At 42.8% G+C, this 20,336-nt stretch overlaps 1 protein-coding gene across 6 annotated transcripts in view; it reads left to right on the top strand.

Moving 5' to 3' along the window:
• Positions 1-17,416, top strand: part of LOC144754408 (torsin-4A-A-like) — a 132,627-nt gene extending 115,211 nt beyond the window's left edge. For 4 of the 6 annotated variants that reach the window (XM_078642137.1, XM_078642139.1, XM_078642138.1 and 1 more), the window contains exon 2: positions 15,403-17,416. In XM_078642137.1, the coding sequence (XP_078498263.1) occupies positions 15,443-16,714 (1,272 nt within the window). In that variant the 5' untranslated portion in view covers positions 15,403-15,442 and the 3' untranslated portion in view covers positions 16,715-17,416. Of the gene's footprint in view, positions 1-2,813; positions 2,930-15,304 lie in introns of those variants that run through there. The other 2 variants (XM_078642141.1, XM_078642143.1) reach the window with 2 other exon arrangements.
• Positions 17,417-20,336: the final 2,920 nt, after the last annotated feature.

Raw genomic sequence — 20,336 nt, 5'->3', positions numbered from 1 at the left:
TGTCACATTTGCTGTGCATTCATAGTCAAATGTCAGGCTCTCTCTTCCAGGGATTTTGGTGTTTACTTTTCTCTCTCTGACTTCAAACTGAGCGCATTTATTTGACAATCATGGTGGCTCCTGGGAGTGCTTGAGGAAGGCTTTACAGACTATGGCTTCGAAGTGACATTTTGAATTTTATCCTTGATTTTAATTTAATCAAACTGGTCTCTTGGTTGTTATGTTTTCACTGCAGCTCTGGCTGTGATGTTTTGTATTCATTGTTGTCAGAAACTGTTATTTTGGCAACACCAACTCAGAGTAACCGTAATCCTGTTCCTATGAATGCTGATGCCGACCAGTTTTTTTGTTTTTATTCCAATTATTCCTCCAGGTTCTTCAGATATATAAAACTCTGCAAAAAATTTTTTTTATATCTATCTACAACTCAAACATGACCTGATGGTATTGGGTATCAGAACGCTTTACATAGCACCAGTTGCGTTACATGAGGCACATTCATTTTTTCACACAAGCTTGTGGAGAGTAAGTGAGGTGCCCAAAATCACAGGATGTTCAGCCGAGACTCGAACCCAGTTCCCCAGATTTGAGGTCGACCGCCCTAGCTCTTAAACAACTTTGTTTATTTACTTCTCCGTTCTGGATTCAAAGTAATATGTTGCAGCTAAAGTTTTGTCTTCCCTCTGGATTGGGATAGGGGAACATGCCAGGTAGAAATATCATGTGTACGATCTTTTATTTAATTAATATAATGTTTATTGACAAAGAATGCATTTCAACCAGGATCACCAGATCCCTTGAGAATCTCAAGGCAACAATGTAACATAACTAAAAGAATACAAACAACTCTTTTCCGTGTGTTAACAAAATGATTATTAGCAAAAAGAAAACTATAAATCATTAAAGAAAGGGGATACAATGTTAACAATCGCATACCAGTGTTACTGCCTCGCCCACCAGTGGAAAGGATAAAGTAACATTGCTGGTGAAGAAAATGCACCCCTCTGGCCAATTGATAAAAAGAGGAGTTGCAATGTTCACCCGGAATCTGGTACATGGTACCATAACGTTATAACAGTGAAATAATGTGCAGCAAAAGTGCATTAGGACCTGGATGTAGGTGCTGGACATGATAAATGCACGGGGTTTGGTGTTAAGCTGCATCTTTCAGGTGTTGGTTGTTGCTGTTTTCTGAATAGCACATCCATAAAGAACACAACTCTACAGTGGGAGTTAGTGTGGCTTCAAGCTGGCAATGATGCAGTCTGGTTAGAAGGGTTGGACATGGATCTCATGTCTGGGGGAGATGGGCAGGGTGAGGGTGTGTATTCCTCTGGCACCGCTGTGAAACCTCTGGAGTACAGCAAACATGAAGGTATCTTCTCTGGCTGTACGATGCTGTATGTAGAAAAACTAGCATTGTGATTTCTTCGCGTTTGCTACCAGCTCACAGGTGGTGGTCAAACTTGTATATGGCCACTTAACTAGAATATATGCCCTAGGATCACACTGTTGACACAACATTAAGTTGATAGTCATACATTCGGAGCTGGCTGCTTCTCCTTGAACGGTAGGGCGTCTACTGACTTGGCACACTCGAGGAGATTGAGCAATGAGGTTCAGCAACATCAGTTGTGACTCAAGGTGATACCTGTATATTACCTAAAGCCTCAGGGCAGTATTTTGGTTGCCACAGTTTATGAACTGCCTGGGACCAACCGGGGCTCTCAGTTGCTTGCATTTTTTGCCTGCATTGTCCGTCTCCATTAGACTAGTTACAAGGATCTCATTGGCTGTTGCAGGGTAAAATAGTGACATTCGATGCCACAGATCAGCTGCAGAGTGACATCATTGTCATTCTCTCCTGGTGTCTGTTCTTAGAATAGTTATCCCAAATGATGAACTTGGACAATGGACTGCTCTGGCTTCTCGACATGTCTTCTGTGATCTAAGGATGTGTGTTTTGTGCATCCAGATCATGTGCCTATTTATGACAGGCAACAAACCCAGGCAAAATATAGTATCAAGGCACAGTGCATATTCCCTCTTTTTTTGTTTACATTGCCTTGATACTATATTTTGCCTGGGTTTGTTACCTGTCATAAATTGTCTTTTCCCTGATCCAGGAATTTAATCCAACTCAGGGTGTCATTGTTACTTGCAAGTCCAGATCATGTGACGTCACCTTGCTAAGCAAATCATTCCACACCAAGTGCTTGAGTGTGATCCTAAGCTCTCATTATGGACGGAGGCATTGGAAGGACTTTGTCAGAGCTCCATTGGCATCTACCACGTTCTTTCTCGGCTGTACATCTACACTAATAAATGACTCCCTTTCTTACCCCAGGACTGTTCTCTACCACATGGTCCCCTCCACACAATCCACACCCACTCTGGCGCTTATATTAAAAACAGTTAACCTGCTAGCAGTGCATAATGCAGGAACACTGATGTGTTAAAGATGAATACACCATTGCCTATCCTTCATAAAGGAAAGCGAGTCTGTCTGATGCTTCTAAAAGATCACATGCTCAATTTAAGGCAGTATGAGTACACATTGTCTGGTTAAAATTACTTTAAATAAATAAAAAATCAAGGATTAGACTCAAAGGTGCACTTCTATAACCTTTAGTCACAGATTGTTTGGGTTTTACGTATCTCGCTTGTTCTGGACATGTTTGAGTCTTTAATTGCTGCAAGGCTTGTGCCGGTCTTGCATCATTTTGCAGCTCTGAACTTGCCTGAGTTGTCTGTTGGCCCATTGAGCATCTACATGGCCACTCCTTTCTTAGTTGCATCTTAACCGGGGTAACGTGAACATGAGTGCTGTATTTGAGACCTAGGACAGAATATCGCAGGACTGATCTTCCAGCGACATATTGGAAATGTTGGCCTTTGGCACTGTGGCAGTTGTGATGCCGAGGAGCAGGTACATGAGAGGAAGTTGCTAGTCTTGTGAGCATGCCTGAGGGCAGGTTGGGTTGTTCTGGTAGGAGAGGACCAAGAGGGTGAAATGCATGTTTGGTGTTTGATAGTCACTATTCTCTTGATGCTGTGATGATGAGAATGTAAGAAGGCCACAATGTGAAAATGCAAGGTGTGGTTTAGTACTATTTCAATGCAGTATGTATCATGTTGATAGTGGGTTAGCCATGGTTATGTGGTTTGATGAGGAAATCTGCTTTGGCATGCACGTTGTGAAGGATACATGAAGGAGCGAATTTTGAGACGAGTCTGGGTGAGATGGTCCCAAGGCAATGAGGTGTTGGCATAATGTTAAACATATTTATTTGCCTGTTGGTTAGTTTTTGGCACTGTAGTCGTTTACCAGGTGATGTGAGCATGAAACACATGTTCACTGACTGTTTTGCTTACAGTAGAGTAGATGTTGTACAGATATTGAGATTGATTAGTTCTGCAATCTGTCACTATATTACTCCCTTCCCTGAGTAGTAAGTCAGTCACCTGTCGACTGTAAGACCTGCAGTAGTGTATCTTGTGTCCATGTAACATGAGCTCCTCATACATGGACACAAAATCCACAACTGCATGCAGTGCAGTCAAGAGTGCTAAGAGGTTTGTTTTTGGCCTTTTTTTAAAAGCTGAACCTTTGGGAATAGTATGGAAGTTTTAAGATATGGTTTCAGCATTCAGTATCATGTACTGAGAACTAGGTTCTTTCATGCCCATTTTTTGTTGACATGCTTGATGGTTACAAGGTGTGCAGAAGCTAAACGGATTGTGGCCCGGAGGGTATCTGACCAACTTAGCTTGTAATACGTCTAGCCCAGGTATGAGTCTCTTAACATTGGTGTAAGGTGTTTGTAGAATGGATGTGAAGAAGGGGATTCATCTCTTGTGCTGAGTTGGTGCGTGAAGTATGTGTGCTTTGGTTGTTTCTGTAAGCATGGTCAAAGCAAGATAGTAGAATGTTGATCGATACAACAAGAGTAGAACATTTTATATTTTCCGTTCTGTCCTGCTCTGGAAGAAAGTTTCTTTTGGTGTTGAAAATGTGACATTTTCCCTTATGTCCTGAACTGGAAGAAAGTTGCTTTGAATGGGTTACTGTGTAGGATATGTTGGCAGAGAGGATCTCTCTTCTCTAGGTTGATCTTAAGATTTTTCCAAAAGTGAGAAACACTGACTGACCCTGAAGGGTGAAGAGTGGTTGATGAAAGGTGAAAATTATGTGCTATTGTTTTATTTTCAGAAACTTTCTGCCTGCTGGACTCTAAACATATTTGCAATAATATTATTTTGAGGAAAGAGTAGGTGTGCATTTATTTTAAGGATCAAGAAACTCATTTAGTTCCAGGCGATAGCTGCATTTCCCATCAAGAGCATGTTCACTGAGGATTTGTCCCCTTAAATATTGTGTTGAATTTGTCAGAGCATGGCTCTGAATCGGAAGGAAAATACACAGTTGTTAGTTTAGACTTTATGATCTTGGCAAATAACAGGTTTTCTGGCTTGATTGGGTTAAGGTATACCCTGGACATCCAGGTCTGGATAATGTGCTGGCAATGTAGGGAAGACGTTTAAGTATAATTATGTACCATCGGCCTATTGTTAAATGTTGATGCTGCTATCTGTGAGTAGAGCACCATGTGGCTCCCTTTATAGGTTGAAGATGATGGAGGACAATATGAAATGCTGGGGGACTCGTTGAGTGATGGGGCTCTTTCGGAACCTGGAGATACCCATGTGAACAAAGTGGTGTTGGTTGAAAAGGTAGGAAGAGAAACAGTGAAGGACATTTCCATTGCATTTGACAATCCAGGGTGCTTCAGAGGATGGGATGGTCAACTGTGGTGAAGGCCGCTGTGAGGTCTAATAATATTGGGAGGTTATCCTCCTCTGTGTCAGGAGGGTATTATGTAAGGCAGTGGTCTTGTGCTATAGTGTGAACTGAGCGGTACAAAAGGGGGTGGTGACGGACGGAGCCTCTGAACCAATCAAACACTCGCACCCAGTCAACAGATCTGGGTTTAATCCATCACTGTTCTTTAGCCCACTCTCCCACCCCAGTTCAGACATGGCCATATGCAAATCAGTCTGACCCTGTGCCTCATGGGAACAGTCCAGCCCGAACTGCCAAGCCATGCCTTCCCTGGACCGGGAACAAGCTTCCTAGGACCTGTTTCTGGCATTCCAGCCGTCTTCAGCCAGGTTTGCTTGAATCCAGTGGCAAAGTGAGCAAGGGACTCGCGTCTGAGCATACCCGGCCAACTTATGGCGAACAAAGCGGTACAAAAGGGTGTGAACTGAAGCCAGACAGGTAGTTGTGCAGGAGATGGTTAGCATTAATGTGAGTTGGTGTTGACTGTTGAATGCTTTATCAATTATCTTCCCAATGGATTGTAGGTGAGTGATGAGATTGTAGTTGGTGAGGTCATCACGGTCTAGTGTTCATTTCTTTAGAAGTGGAAGGACCTGGCTTGTCTTCAGAGCTTCAAGTAAGATGCCTGAGTGAGTAAGGCAATGATTATGAGCTGCGGTAGAGAGATTGCCTCTAGAGAGACCTTTGATGAAGGCTGAGGGTAGGACATCTTCTTTGGGAAGTGACTTTGAGGAGTTTAATATATCGTCATGACCTTCAAGAGATAGGGTAGTGAAGGATGACCATTGTGGTATTTGATTGAAAGGGCTGGGTAAAAGATGAAGCAGGCCTGCTGTTGACATGGTGTCATAGCTCCTGTATTGAAACAGTAGATGTGATTGCACTTTTCTGTGGCGTAAGGAATGGGTGGGTTCGTCAGGAAGTGGATGCATTGGTTGATTGTTTTGAAAAGCATTTTACTTCTGTTAGTGTCATAGTATTGATGATGTAGGTATAGTACTTTGGTTTGGCTGATTTGATGAGTGGTCTGCATGTTGCACTAAGGGAATACAGAATCATGAAATACTACTTAGTTTTGATTCCCACCATTTTGTTTCCTGTTTGCAGATGGATCGTTCATAGTCGGCAAGGTGTTTAGAGTGCCAAAGGCTTTGGCTTCCACTTGTGCCGTTTTTTAAAATTTTTAATTGGAGCATGAATTGTTATGTAGTTTGCCAGAAAAGTGTTGAAGTTGTTTAGAATTGTGTTGCTATCAGGCATGGCGTTTATAGGGTGAGAGTAGTTCAAGCAATAGTTTTTCTATGGAGAAAACTTTGAATGGTCTGAAGGTTTATTCTTCTCTTTTGGGTTGACCTTGGTTTGTTGATGAGACACTGAGAAGGCACACGAGGATGTCGGCGAGGTTGGTCTATTGCAGGGGTATGGGTGGTTTGTATTGGATTATTGGTGATGCTGAGAGGACCATGTCAAGCCTATTGCCTTCTTGAGTGTTAATTATGTGACTTGCTGTACCATGTTCAGTGTGTTCATAAACTGTGCAAGGGTGTCTCAAGAGAAAGCTTGGTACACACTCTAGGTCTCTGACAAAACTCTTGTCACAAGGCAGGTCTAGGCCTTGACACACATGGAGGATTAGCATGAGACGAGCTAAACATCCAAAAAAACAGGGTGCTAAATAATAACAGGTGGGCAAGCAGGGTAGTAGACATGTTTGTAAACCATACAGAGGATGTTTTCATCCCAACAGATGTTGAAAGTGTAGGGGTGACTGGGGTATGCTCGAGGTATTTTATTATGGAGTACACTTTGCAATTTGTTCGGGTCAAAAGACTTAGCATGGCAATGTGACCATGATCACAATTCAGAGGGGCTGTGGTAGACTGCTTCCACAAAGCTTCATGAGGCGTACGGGAGAAGAACTGGTCCTAATTTTACCTCTTACCAATCACACCCACCTGCTGCCAGGCATTCTGTTCATTCACACCATGCATCTACAGTGTCCGGGCTGGCTGCTAATTGCCCAGCCTTCTTTGCGTGACCTGTATGGATCCCTCTCATTTCCTTTTTACGCGCAACTCCAATCCATCCCTTTACTTGTATCCACTATTTTCACCAAACCCCGAGCATCTCAATAAAAATGTAACCGCATGCTGACCTATCCTTCCTCCGGCAGAGTCATTGCACGAGCGAAGGAGGCAATGACTGTATTCATTGTAAGGAATGGCAGATCACTCCCTACACCTTGTGATCTAGTTAGTGGTTAATCCCATCACATACTTGCACAACCAGGAGAGAGGAGTGGACATGGGTAAAGTGAGTATAGCCTCGGAGGGGAAAAATGCAATGTGCTAGCATTGAGGGGCGAGTAGAATTGATGTCTGCTGTCCTGTGAAGACCTCTTTACCATGGTGAAGGCCTGCTCACTCCGTAGTAGACCCAATGATGAAGCGCATCATGTGAAGTGTGTATGGGTTAAACCTACTTGTTTTTTTTTTCACTTTTATATAGCGCAAACTAGATTCGAAGACATCTGCTATAAGAGTGCTTTACATGAGCCCCAGTTTCGTAACAGGTGGACACGTTCATTTTTGTTAGGAACGGGGAGACTAACAGCTAGATTCATGAACGAAAAATCGGCTCGCAAAGGGCCAGATTCTCAGAATCTGGCCCTTTGCGAGCGCAATTTTTGCATTTGGGACTTATCATCCCAAATGCAAAAATCGCTATTTGCGAAACCGCATATTTGCAAGGAATTGCATTTAAGGAATCTCTATTTGAGATTCCTTAAATGCAATTCATTAACCAATTTTAAATTGCGAATTCGCAATATTTGGCCGCTATTTACCACGAAGTCTGACTTCATGGTAAATAGCGAAAAAATAGAAAAAAGCACTTTAGTGCATTTTTCTCAGTTGCATGTTACACACACATGTCCTTTGGACGTGTGTGTGCGCAACACCTGTGTAAATTTGCATTTCAGGAGTGCTACAGGGTGTCCTTTCGACACCCCAGGCACCCTTGAAATCGCATCCTTAATTGCGATTAGCAAATTGCTAATCGCAAATAAGGAATAACTCCCCATTCATTCCTATGGACCTGTATTCCCATAGGAATGAATGGGAAGTTATTCCTTATTTGCGATTAGAAATTTGCTAATCGCAATTAAGGAAGATCTAGGAATCGCAATATTTTTTGCAATTCCTACATGGATCCCGTTTTGCAAGTCCTTAATAGCGATTCCTTATGAATCGCTATTACAGACTCGCAAAACGGGACTTTGATGAATCTAGGTGTAAGTGATTTGCCCAGAATCATAGGATGCTGAGCGTCTATGACTAGACTTGAACCCGGTTCCCCAGCTTCAAGGTCGAACACTCTAGCCATAAGGCTGCATCCTTTCCCCTCTACTTTTGTAAGATACCTACCATTAAGGTGGATATATGAAGCAATAGGCACTTTAAAGATCAGGTTCTTCCGTCAGCACATAGTGATATGACAATCCTCTCTGCTCAAGTAGATAAACTAAATCGGTAATACCACTTTTTGTTTTTCACCTCATTCTCGCCGTAGTCTTGCTCAACAACTCAATAGTTGGTTTATTGATTGATGGCGATGCCTGAGAGTGGGGAGGCATAATACCAGCCACTGGTTCACTTTTCTTTCAAAATTTGCCTCGGATGCCCCCACAGACAAATGTATTCTTGCACGCTCTGTTGCGCGCACACACATTATTATAGCCACTGAACCTCACTCACAACTGCTGGTGTACAGAGGCTACGATGTGAACTCCTGGGTTACAGGTGTTCTGCTTTAATAGTGGAGCAGTGCAGTTGCACCAGGGCCTCTGCACCCATGTGCAGCTGCACCTGTTGCACCATTGATATGGGCACCCCTGACTCACTCCCACTTTCAATCTCCCCTCTACTCATTCATTCTAATTCACTTACACTGCTTTGCTCACTCATCACTTTCATTTATTCATACTCCCTCTCTCACTCATTGATTGTGACTCAGTGAGAGTGAAAGTTTCCCAAAGACATGAGGCTAACACACAGTCTCTCATTCACTCTCAATCTCACTCATACATGGAGAAGTAAAACTGATTTAAAAAAAAAATAATTTTTTAAGCCCCTTGCATTCATCGTACGGCCCCCGGCCGTCTGACGTTGCGGTGGGCGTGTGCGTCGGACCTCCGGGGGCAGTCTGATATTTGTATGGGTGGAATTCTCCCGCACCGCGGTTGAATTCCAGCTGCGCCCAAAGGGTTAACTTGCCTTTCTTCCTTTTATTATAAATCAAAGGCTCCATGGCAGCAACTGAGCAGGAATCATGCTGGTCATAGGAGCTAGCAAGCCATGATGTCTAACGAGGAGCCAGACAGAGCAGCATGGCAAGGTTTCAGAAGAAGACCCCAGGACTGGAACCACAGTCCTATCAGATGCTGGGACAGTGCTGGCTATCCATTCCCATAGTGCTCTGTGCAGCTACTCATCGGCCTTGGGGATGCACTGATGTGCCCCCGGACAGTCACATTTGTGCAGATTTATACTGTGCTGCTTGAGGCACAAGGAGTAGGTCTACTACTTTTTTAAATGTGCTTGTGTGAGTGGACCATAGTTGAACAACGCCCCTAAGACCTGCACAATCCAGGCACCCACCTGCAGTGCTGCAAGCCTCATTGTGTAGGCACCATGCATGTTTGTCAACAAAATGACATGGACACTTTCTGTTAAGTCTCTGCCATCCTCCTGTTGCTTTGGTGTCCCTCTGCCTTTCCCCGTGTTGCTGCTGTGTTCCCCTGCCCTTCCCATGTTGCTTCACCCCATGTTCTCCCTGTGGTTGTGTCTATTTCCCTGATTGCTTTAACCCCTTCGACGCTCATGAGGTACACCTCTCGTACACTCATGACGAGCTGAGCTCGTCGTGAACCGCGGGTTTTTGCAATCTTCAGCGCTCCGCGGAAATCTGCACCGCGGTAAATGGGTTAACCCAAACCCGTTGGCTGCTGCCGTCTGCCAACGGTTGTCGCGTGCACTAACTTGGTAGTGCTGCGCACGTCCGTTGGCTGACGCTGCCCCACCCGTTTTTCGAACGTTCAGCACTGGAGCTGAACGTTCGACGCAGCGGACAGGTTAAAAAGTATTAAACGCTTTTGCACGTTTTATTTTTGATTACCGATCTTACTTGGATCAGTATCTAAAAACAAAGTGTCCATGATGAGGCTGGCTAGCCATGCAAAGTTTAATTTTTTTTTACTATAGGTATGCTGCACAGCGTGAGGGACGCTGTGTAGCGTGGCTACAAACCATTGGCGAGACCTATTGGCTTTGCCAATGCTTGTTCAATGAGCTCTCAGTTTCTATCAGCGCAGCGCTCTTTCAGAGCACCACGCTGGTTCGCTTTCACTTCAGTCGGTCATGGTTCCTGCCTCATAGAGGAGCCTGGAGGAGAAGATGGAGGTCTGTGCTGCCAGATGAGCATCATAAACCAGGCCTAGTTTATGTCAAGTGCTGACCCCTTTCTTTTACATTTTAAATATTCTGGGGAACTAATTAGAGGCACCAATGCAATTTGACATTTATACTGAGACGAGAGTAGAAAGTAGGTGTGGAAAGTACACTATGCTTTCCCTGCTTTGGAGTCCTTATGCTGTAACCACACTTGATAGCCATAACTTCCCTCCTATTTTTTTTTTCTTTAAAAGACTCCTTTACTAGGAAATCTCAATTGGGATTTTATTCACAATTATGTATTTCTGTTGCTAACATGCTGTTAGTTTGCTAAATTAAAACGTATTTCTGTTGTAGTTTTCATACTACTTTATTTTGCGCAATGTTTTTTGAGACTGTGCTTTGTAACGGGCATGTTACATAATATGCGGTTTGTCTTCTATAACATGAAGAAGTGAAATGTATCTTTTATATTTTTTATTTATTTTCCACAATATTGCTTTTGTTCGCGATATGTAATATGCTGTGAACTGATTTTTTTTTTCAGTGTACTGGGTGTCATTGTATTGTGGCTAAAATTAACTTTTGAGGTTGTGCGCTTTTTTCTTAACTATGTACAGTTGTACGCACTTGAACTTTGATCCCTAGCTTCAAAGTCTTAAACGTTCTCCCTTTATTTTGCCGATGTTTTTTTCATCCTAGTTCTGTCATATACTGTTTCTTTGCTGAAGTAAAATTTATTTCTACTCTAGTTTAGAGATATATATTCTTCTGCGCAATGTTGGTTCTGTGCATGCTGTAGAAGGTGCGTGTTCTGTAATATCCCGTTAGTTTTTTATAACACCCAGTACTAAAAGTCATCTGCGTTATATATACTAATTAGGTTACACTATATTGCTTTTCTTTTCGGTGTCATAAATATCAGTTACAATATTTTTACATTTTAATATCCAAAACAAATTTGTGTGGCATGTATTTGTACCATCCACACTGCTTATCTGCCTTAAGATTTTCTTTTTTAACTAAGTACTGGGTGTACATGTGCGCCCACTCATTTATATAAATAATTTGAGACTTAAAACTACTGCTTAATTTCAGCTGGAGTCTTCCTCTACCCACAACAGCACTTAATAAGTAACACATGCTCTTAAAATACAAAAATCATCCAAAAGTATTGATTGAAGTGCTTTTAAATAAACCCACTTTAATCCAGAATACATTTACAAACACACAAAGTAAATAATATTTCCCCACATACACTCCACAATGACCTTTCTCTCACACATTCTGTTTCTTCTTTACAGCGCCTTCATTTACTTCTCATCAGATCCTTTCCTTCTTTTCTTCGCTTACTCCCTCTCACACTTTTCCTTTTAACATTTCCTCCTTCTCTTACACTCCTGTCCTAATTTCTCTCTATACTCGTCCACACTTACTCCTATTCTGTGTCTTAGCCACTCACCACATTTTCTTTCCTTCTCCCATTCTCCTCCTCTTTGCATCTGTCTTACACCCACACTCTCATGCAGCGCCACTCTGTTCCATGCAGCGCCACTCTGTTCCATGCAGCGCAACACTGCTTTGCTCCACTCCACGCTGCTCTGCTGTGCTCTGCTTTACTCCACACCACTAATTTACTCCTACAATGGACAGCACTCTTCTTTACTCCACTCTCCTTTACTCCACTTCATTTCACGCCACTCCCCTCTGTGCAACGCCACTCTGCTTTACACAACTCCCCACCACTCTCCTTTACTTCACTCCACATCACTGTCCTATAGTGCACTCCATTCTGCTCTACTATACTCCCCTTTACTCCTCTCTGCTTTACTCTACTCTCCTTTACTCCTCTCTGCTTTACTCCTCTCTGCTTTACTCTACTCTCCTTTACTCCTCTCTGCTTTACTCTACTCTCCTTTTACTCCTCTCTGCTTTATTCTACTCTGCTCAATCCCTTCAGTCTTACTCCATTCTTCTCAACTCTCCTTTACTCCTCTTCACTCTACTGTACTCCACCCGACTTTACTGCACTCCTATCAACAGCGCTTTGCTTCAATCAACTCCACTGTATTTCACCCCTCTCTGCTTTACTCCTCTCTGCTTTACTCTACGTCACTGTGCTTTATCGATTCAGGAGTAGAGTGCTACTCACAGCAAAAACGCTTCAACACCTCATGATTTGTAGCTAGTTTTATATAAATGCAAACATTTTTCCTCTTCTATCCCTCCGCTATCATTTCTCAATCCAAATAACTGACTAACATATCCACCACTCCAATTACTTTAATATTTCACTATACTAATTCACCACTAATTGTTTATGGGTTCTGGAGTAGTGTGCTACTCGCCGTAAAAGCGCTTCGCCTCGTCAGGGGTAGTATGCACTATATAAATGCAATTACAATACTTTACTCCATGCCACTCTTCTTTACTCCATTCAATGCCGCTTTGCCCCACTCTACTGGGCTTTGCCCCACTCTACTGGTCTTTACCCCACTCTACTATACTCCACTCGGCGCCACTCTGCTTTGCTCCATGCCACTCAAGGCCTCTCTTCTGTACCCCAAGCTTTTTTTAAATGATTTTTTTAGTAGGTATTGGGGGTAAATGTGTGCAGGTATTTATGTAAAAAATATTGGCCTTTAAGCTAGTGCTTAATTTAAGCCAGGGTTTTCCCGTGCGCACCAATCCACTTACTAATTAACACATACTCTTAAAAAAAAATCATCCCACGGTTTTGAAGTGATTTTTAAATAACACCACTTTTACATAATTTAGGTACATACAAAATAAATAGCATTTTTGGGTCCACTTAAACTTTAATCCCCCACCATAGAATTGTCCTCTTTCTCACTCATGCCTCATCCACTCCACAATGACCTTTCACTCCCACGCTTTTCTTTCTTCTTTACAGCACATTGATTTACCTATCTCACCTGATCCTTCTTTTCTGCTCTTACCCCTTTACACTTTTTCCTTTTTAACATTTTTCTCCTTCTCTCTCCCAACCCTTTCCTAATTTCTCCCCACTTTTGCCCTCGCTTACTCCTATTTTGTCTGCCTCTTAGCCGCTCTCTCCACACTTTCTCTCCTGCTCCCATTCTCCTCTTCTCCCATTCTCCTCATCTGTTTTGCCATCTCACTCTCTTACACTCCCTAGGCCACATTTCACAGTGAAATTAACTGTATTTAAATTAGTCCTTAATTTTAGCCTGGGTTTTCCAGTGTGCACCACGGCACTCCATACCGAAAGAATCACCCAAAAGTATTGAAAGTAATTTTAAATAATACCACTTAATACTATAATTTTTTTCCATACTAAATAAATATTCTGTCTCTTTGGTTAAATGTTTTCATTCATATTTAATGTACAACACTTTTTTTTTTTTTTTTTTTTTTTTTTTTGTGTCTTGGATGGCCTTTTAAGTCAACAGTGAACACATTGCATTCTTTCTTTTTGTTTTCAAAACCCAAGTCATTAAGCATCCTGTTTCCCACATGCATCAGAAGGCCTTTTGATAATTATCAGCATCTCCATCTTTTATATATGGATAATTTGCATCCAGACAGTAAACAGAACATGTACTTTACCACATGCTACTCATTTCACAGTTTGTGAACTTTCAGCCAATGGCTACATTATTTCCTTGCTGGATACATTAACATCCTGCTTTCGAAACACAATTGCACTTTACTATAGGTTTCTGAAAAATGTTTGTACCATCCATACTGCAAATATGTCTATTAAACCTAAAGATTTTGCACTTTTTTTAAACTTCACTTAAGGACAAATACATTTTCATACAGACAAATGTATTACAGGATTTTCCCAAACACACATGCTGTTAGGCCACGCCTGTTGTTGTAGGCTGTACAACATGTGTTTTGCTTGTGCAACCCGTGTCGCTGCAGAGTAGTGTGTGTGTGTATATATATATATATATATATATATATATATATATATATATAATATATCTGTCTAACATGGCTTTTGTTTTAAATCATTTTAGCCTTTAAATTTGTGCTCAATTTGAGCCTGGGTTTTATGGTGCACACCACGGCAATTAATAATTAACACCTGCTTTTATAACAAAGTCGCCAAACGTCGTGAAGTGAATCAAATAGCAGCAGTTAAGGCCATAACATATGTTTTTACATATAAGGAAACTAATTTATTTGCCCAGGATGTTGGGACCACAGCAATACTCGAACGAATCCCCAGCTTCAAAGTTGGAACCATTCTCCCTTAATTTTTGCGAAAGCTTGATTCGTCCTAGTTCTGTAATATACTGTTTTTTTGATAAAATAAAACCTTTTTCTACGTGTGTGTGTGTACGTACGTGTACATATACATATATAATTTCTTTATTCTGCGCAATGTTGGTTCTGGGCGTGTTCTGTAATATGTGGTTGGGTTTCTTTTATAACACCCAGTACCAAAAGTCATCTGTTATACTAACCATTTACGTTACGCTTTAAATTTCTTTTCTTTGCAGTTTTTTTTATAAATATGCAGTTACATTATTTTTACACTGTAGTAACTATAACATATTTATATTGCAAATCCATATGAATCTTTTAGCCACATATGGTACTGCACCCTGCAGCATGGCTTGAATAAGAAGCATTTGGAATGCAAAAGGTCTCACATTTATTAAAGTTAGAGCTATTGGAGTTAAAAATGGCAATGTTTTTTACTTTTGCTTTTCTACACCAAAAGCACTATGGAAATATAACTACTCAACTGCAAATAAAAAACTGAAAAGTAAAAAACTAATTTTTCACACCAACAGCTGTAAATAAAAAAAAATGCGAGACCTATTGCATTGCAAATGCTTGTTTAAGTAAAGCCTTAAGTTTGTGCACCAGATGAAAGATTGAGTGGCATGCAGCAACTCTATAATAATGCAGAAAACGCAGCTGCCGCAAAATGGCATAATTCCAGTGGCTTTACATTTAACCCAATCCAAACCTTAGTTTCAAGCCTGAGGGGAGGACAACTTTGTTTAAGTGGTTTGAAATGTGATCAAACCAATGCATGAATAAATATAAGGTGTATTCACTTCTGATCAACTTGTAACACTTCTCTTTTCTGACACTTTTCTCTAGCTAACCCAGTTCTTATGCAATTAACGGCAACAACATAGACATGGAGGAAGTCCTGCCCTGCACGGATGCGCCCGAAAGCTCCAGAAAGATGTCCCTGGCTTCGTGCCCCGTAAGAGCTGTGGTCCGTTTGCGACGCCAGATTAGGAATTTGAAGAAAAGCAAGCTTCACCTGGACCTCACCGGGGGGAGGTCACAAGAGACCAGGCAAGCAAGACTTCTTCAAAAGCAAATCTCTATGGACAAAACATCATTTTTTAACACTGTTGGCTTTGAAAAGTCACAACATTTTAGTTTTGATACCCCAAGTTTGGAGCAGATGTCGCAGTTGCCGGTGCTTAAAAAGCGTAAAAAGAAACGAAAGCAGTCCAGAACTGTACAATATCCACCTAATTCACGAAAGTACCTTCCCATTGAAGAGAAGAGCAAGGCCAAACGATGCCTGCTTCTTTTCATTGGGATTATCATCTTTCAAATTTTAAATGCCATTGAAAACTTGGACGACAATGTACAGAAATATGACCTGGATGGTCTTGAGAAGACCATGCATCGGGACATATTTGGCCAAAAACTGGCGGTGGACACTGTTATGGACCTCTTGAAGGATTACCTTGCCACTCACATACACAACAAGCCACTGGTGATGTCGCTAAATGGGCCAAGTGGGGTTGGAAAGAGTCACATGGGGCGGCTTCTGGCCAAGCACTTCCGTTCAGTCATGGGTGGTGAGTTTGTGCTTCAGTACTATACAGGGCACAACTGCCCCGCTGAATCAGATGTGCTTTCTTGCCAAATCGACCTATCTGGGAATGTTTCTGATATGGTGGTTCGAGCAGAAATAGAGGAGAAGATCCCAGTGTTCATCCTAGACGAGATGGAAGAAATGCCTCCACTTCTACTTGACGTGCTCCATGGGTACTTTCAGCCACAACAGAGCAATGAGTTTCTCAATGCCATCTACATATTGATTAGCAACATTGGTTCTAACGGGATCACCAAGTATGTCCTTCAGAATGCATCCAATGAGGACTTGTCGCAGCACAGGAAGCGGAAAGAACTTGTTAGTATTATAGAATCTTCGTTGAGGCAGCATCATCCTCTGTGGGATCGCTCAGAGATCGTTCCGTTCATCCTCCTGGAGAAGAGCCATATTATCAACTGTTTCTTGGACGAGATGCTGAGGGAAGGTTACTATCCAGATAACAGCAACATTGAGAACATGGCAAGCCAATTAAAATATTACACGCTAGGGGAGAAGCACTATTCTATAATGGGTTGCAAGCAAGTAGTGACCAAAGTGAACTTGCTACACTGATTGTTCGAAACCGGTACAAGACTGAGCGGCTGAAGTTGGATTTTTGTAAGACCTAAAATCGAACAATACTTCACTCCATTTCTTATTGAAATGCTATGGACCATTTTTTTTAAAATTCTCAATTGTCTCTTCAAACAATGGTCAAGATTCAAATTTACCGATGGAAGTCCCTCCCCCAGCCACACACACACACACACACTCCAACCTCATGGCCCCGTTCCACCAGAGAAATATTTTAATGCCACATTTTATGCCAATCAAAATAAGGAAGGGGAGATTCAGACTTTTTATGAATTTTAATGCAATCTACTTTAATGGACAATCAAGCTGTCATTGCGTTGTAAGGTCACCGCAGTATCTTACAGGTTAAAGACCCATCAAGGCTTTGCTCTTGTATCTAGGCAATTTAATCGGAGTCGAATGGATTAAGTGAAACTGTGATTAAATGGACATGCTGAAAATACCTGTTCAGTATAACACAAACTAGAAACTCCATTTTGTTTTGAGAACAAGCAATAGAAATGTGAGATGTTTAATTTTTAGGAAAAGAGTCGTCTTACGTGTTTTTTTGGGTTGTGTTTTTTTTGTTTTTCAGTCTGCCTTTAGTCAGGAAATAATTTCAAATCTCCTTTGTTTCCACAGATTGTTTTCACATCTGATCAATTTTTGCCTGAATAAATCTTAAGACCTGCTAAGTTTCCAGGTTTTTGTGTAACGTGAAATCATTTTCCTTGTGTAGATCAGATGGTCTCGCTTGTTGTTGAAGTTGGAACTGCACAGCTCATTAAGCACATTGCATCAAGTAAAGGCTGTCTCAAGGTCCTCTACACCTTCAGAGCCATATAGGGTCGCCATGGAACCAACATCCTAAAAAAGTTTAGGGTTGCCAACCATCTACCACAAATGGGCATCACCTGAGGTCTGATTCCAGAAATCTACTGAAGCCATAAAGATGCAAAGTTTAAAGGAGCTCAGGCACTAGATAAATACAGGTGATCAAAGAGCCTACAGAGCATTCAAACACAGGGGCAAACAAAGGCGACATATTGCAGGTAAGTTGCGTGTCAAAAGAGAGCTGATGCACTAGAATATCTTATTATGGCACTTTGATTAATACAGTCGTAAGAGAATATGGAGTAATACTAGAGCTTAAGAGTTAACACTGCAGAGACAACATGCATACCAGGACCGAACACTCGAGTTGTTACAGAGCTGCTATCTTATCACAGAAAGTACTCTGCCCCCCCCCCCCCGAGAAGATACAGCAGCATGCACATTGCTTATCCCTAGAACAGTTCAACAAAATCAAGCAAAAATAGTGTAAATGGTATGGAGCAAAGTTTGAATGTCGCACAAATATACATGCGTGCATTTAAGCGAAATCTTGTGAGAGGTTGTGTATGTTAACATTTAAACAAAAAATGACAAATAGGTCAGTGCTCAAAACACCATAGCAAATATAAATTTACAATGAATATGAGAAGTGTTGTAAAACAGAGGTTGGGCCCATACTAGGGTGGGGAGGGGCAGACCTACCACAGACCAGCTTGTTGGTGTGCAAAAGGCTTTATTGGGAACAGGTGCACCTTACAAATACATACCCTTGGCCTGTGCCGAACAAAGCCTCACTAAATATATACTGCCTAACATACCCTGCTCCCTCCCACCCCTAAAATTGGATCCCCCCTGCAAAAATTATAAACACCAACTTGCAATTTCCAACTTTCCTACCTACCTAACTATATAACTTCTTATATCTACCCAACTGTAAACCCAAACCTAATAACTTCCCCCCCCCCTGCACTTTTAGGAAAACTGCCAACACAAAGGACTACAAAAAAAAACACACCAGCACCTGTTCCAGCGACGAAAACCCCATACAATAGAACCCCCCGATGCACCTGGTCCCAACAAGACCACTTTATAAAAAACCCTATCCTACACAATCCTACAACCCAGTAACCCCCCCCCCCCCCCCCCCCCCCATTAAAAGAAACAAAGGGTGGGCGGGAAACAGAAAAACCCCCAGGACACCTACAGCCGGCTGCTGGGTCACTACCACCAAAATGGTGGATAGTTTCCCAAAATGTCTGGCTAAATATGCCACTGGCCCAAAGATAGCTCAAGACCAGCCCAACCAGCCCCAAAGGAGCCCAACTGAGGTGCTGGCTGCCCAGATAGCCCAAGACCAGCCCAAAAGGAGCCCCACAAAGCCCAACTGAGGTGCTGGCTCCCCCCTCCCCGGGCCAAAATCCCCCGAGAGGGCCAGGCCTCCCGCTGGTCGGCCGCCCCTCCCAAAGCCCTATTGGGCCCATACTGGGGTGGGGAGGGGCAGACATACCACAGACCAGCTTGTTGGTGTGCAAAAGGCCGCTTTATTTGAAACAGGTGCACCTTACAAATACATACCCTTGGCCTGGGCAGAACAAAACTAAGCCTCACTAAATATATACTTCCTAACACACCCTGCTCCCCTCACCCCTAAAATTGGATCCCCCACCCCTAAAATTGGATCCCCCCTGCAACAATTATAAACACCAACTTGCAATTTCCAACTTTCCTACCTGCCTAACTATATAACTTCTTATATCTACCCAACTGTAAACCCATACCTCATAACTCCCCCCTCCCCCCCCCCCCTGCACTTTTAGGAGAAACCGCCACTCGCAAGTCGTCCTACGGCTTTCAACCCCCCCCCCCCTTAGGCATCCTGTCTCTTAGGGTGTCGGCATACTCCTATGGCCCTATCTAGTGCCTCCCTCAATTGCACAATGTACAACTCCATCCCATACTGAGATAGATGCACTCCGTCTTCCGGAAAAAAGTACACTGCCCCATAGCGTAATTCCGGATGTTTCATCCTACCCAGACCTTCCTTCTTGCAAAACACCTCATCTCCCTGTTAATCTTCCTGCCTGCCTGCCTATCTATTGCCGCCGGCTGTTCCGCTCCGCTCCGCTCCTCTCCATATCCGTCTCGGTACCAATTCTGACCATATAACATGGCAGCCTGACCATTTGCTTGACTAAAGCCAGACCCTTGCACTGTACTAAATCATTCTCCACTAGGTGTTTAATCAGCACATCCGGACACACTCCCCTCCTGACCACCTTACTCCACGCTGGCAACAGCTAATGCCACCGCATCCCCCCCCTTTTTCCTGCCAGTGACAAACAACCAACCCTGGGTCCAATCCGAGATTCAAACTCTGTTCCTTTTCCCATTCTGCACATTCCGCTCGTTTCACAAAGGAATGACCCACAATGAGGATGGACAGGACAGCCTCCTCCGGCCCCGCCACTGCACCTGCAAAGACACATATGTGAGCCACAGGAAAAAACGCCATCAAGCGCGGTCCTCCAAGCCCACTACCCGCAGCCTAATATAAGTCTTATAGCAGTCCGACTTCCATGCCCTAAGCACATGAGTTCCTCCCGCCCCAGCCCTGTTGTGCTGCATCTGTCCCCGCCCCAATGCGGATCGCGTGTGTCCCAAAACACCTTGGGTCCTCACCCATGGGGTGTAGGGCGTGCCGCAGGACCCTAACAACTGAGACGCCATCACCCTGTTATGGGCACCCCGACAGAAAACTTCGCCTGACCCCGCCTGCCGCGCAGACGAC

This window comes from Lissotriton helveticus, chromosome 5_1 (genome assembly GCF_964261635.1).
Source record: "Lissotriton helveticus chromosome 5_1, aLisHel1.1, whole genome shotgun sequence".
Lineage (NCBI taxonomy): Eukaryota > Metazoa > Chordata > Amphibia > Caudata > Salamandridae > Lissotriton > Lissotriton helveticus.
This window is presented reverse-complemented; position numbering and strand designations above follow the sequence as displayed.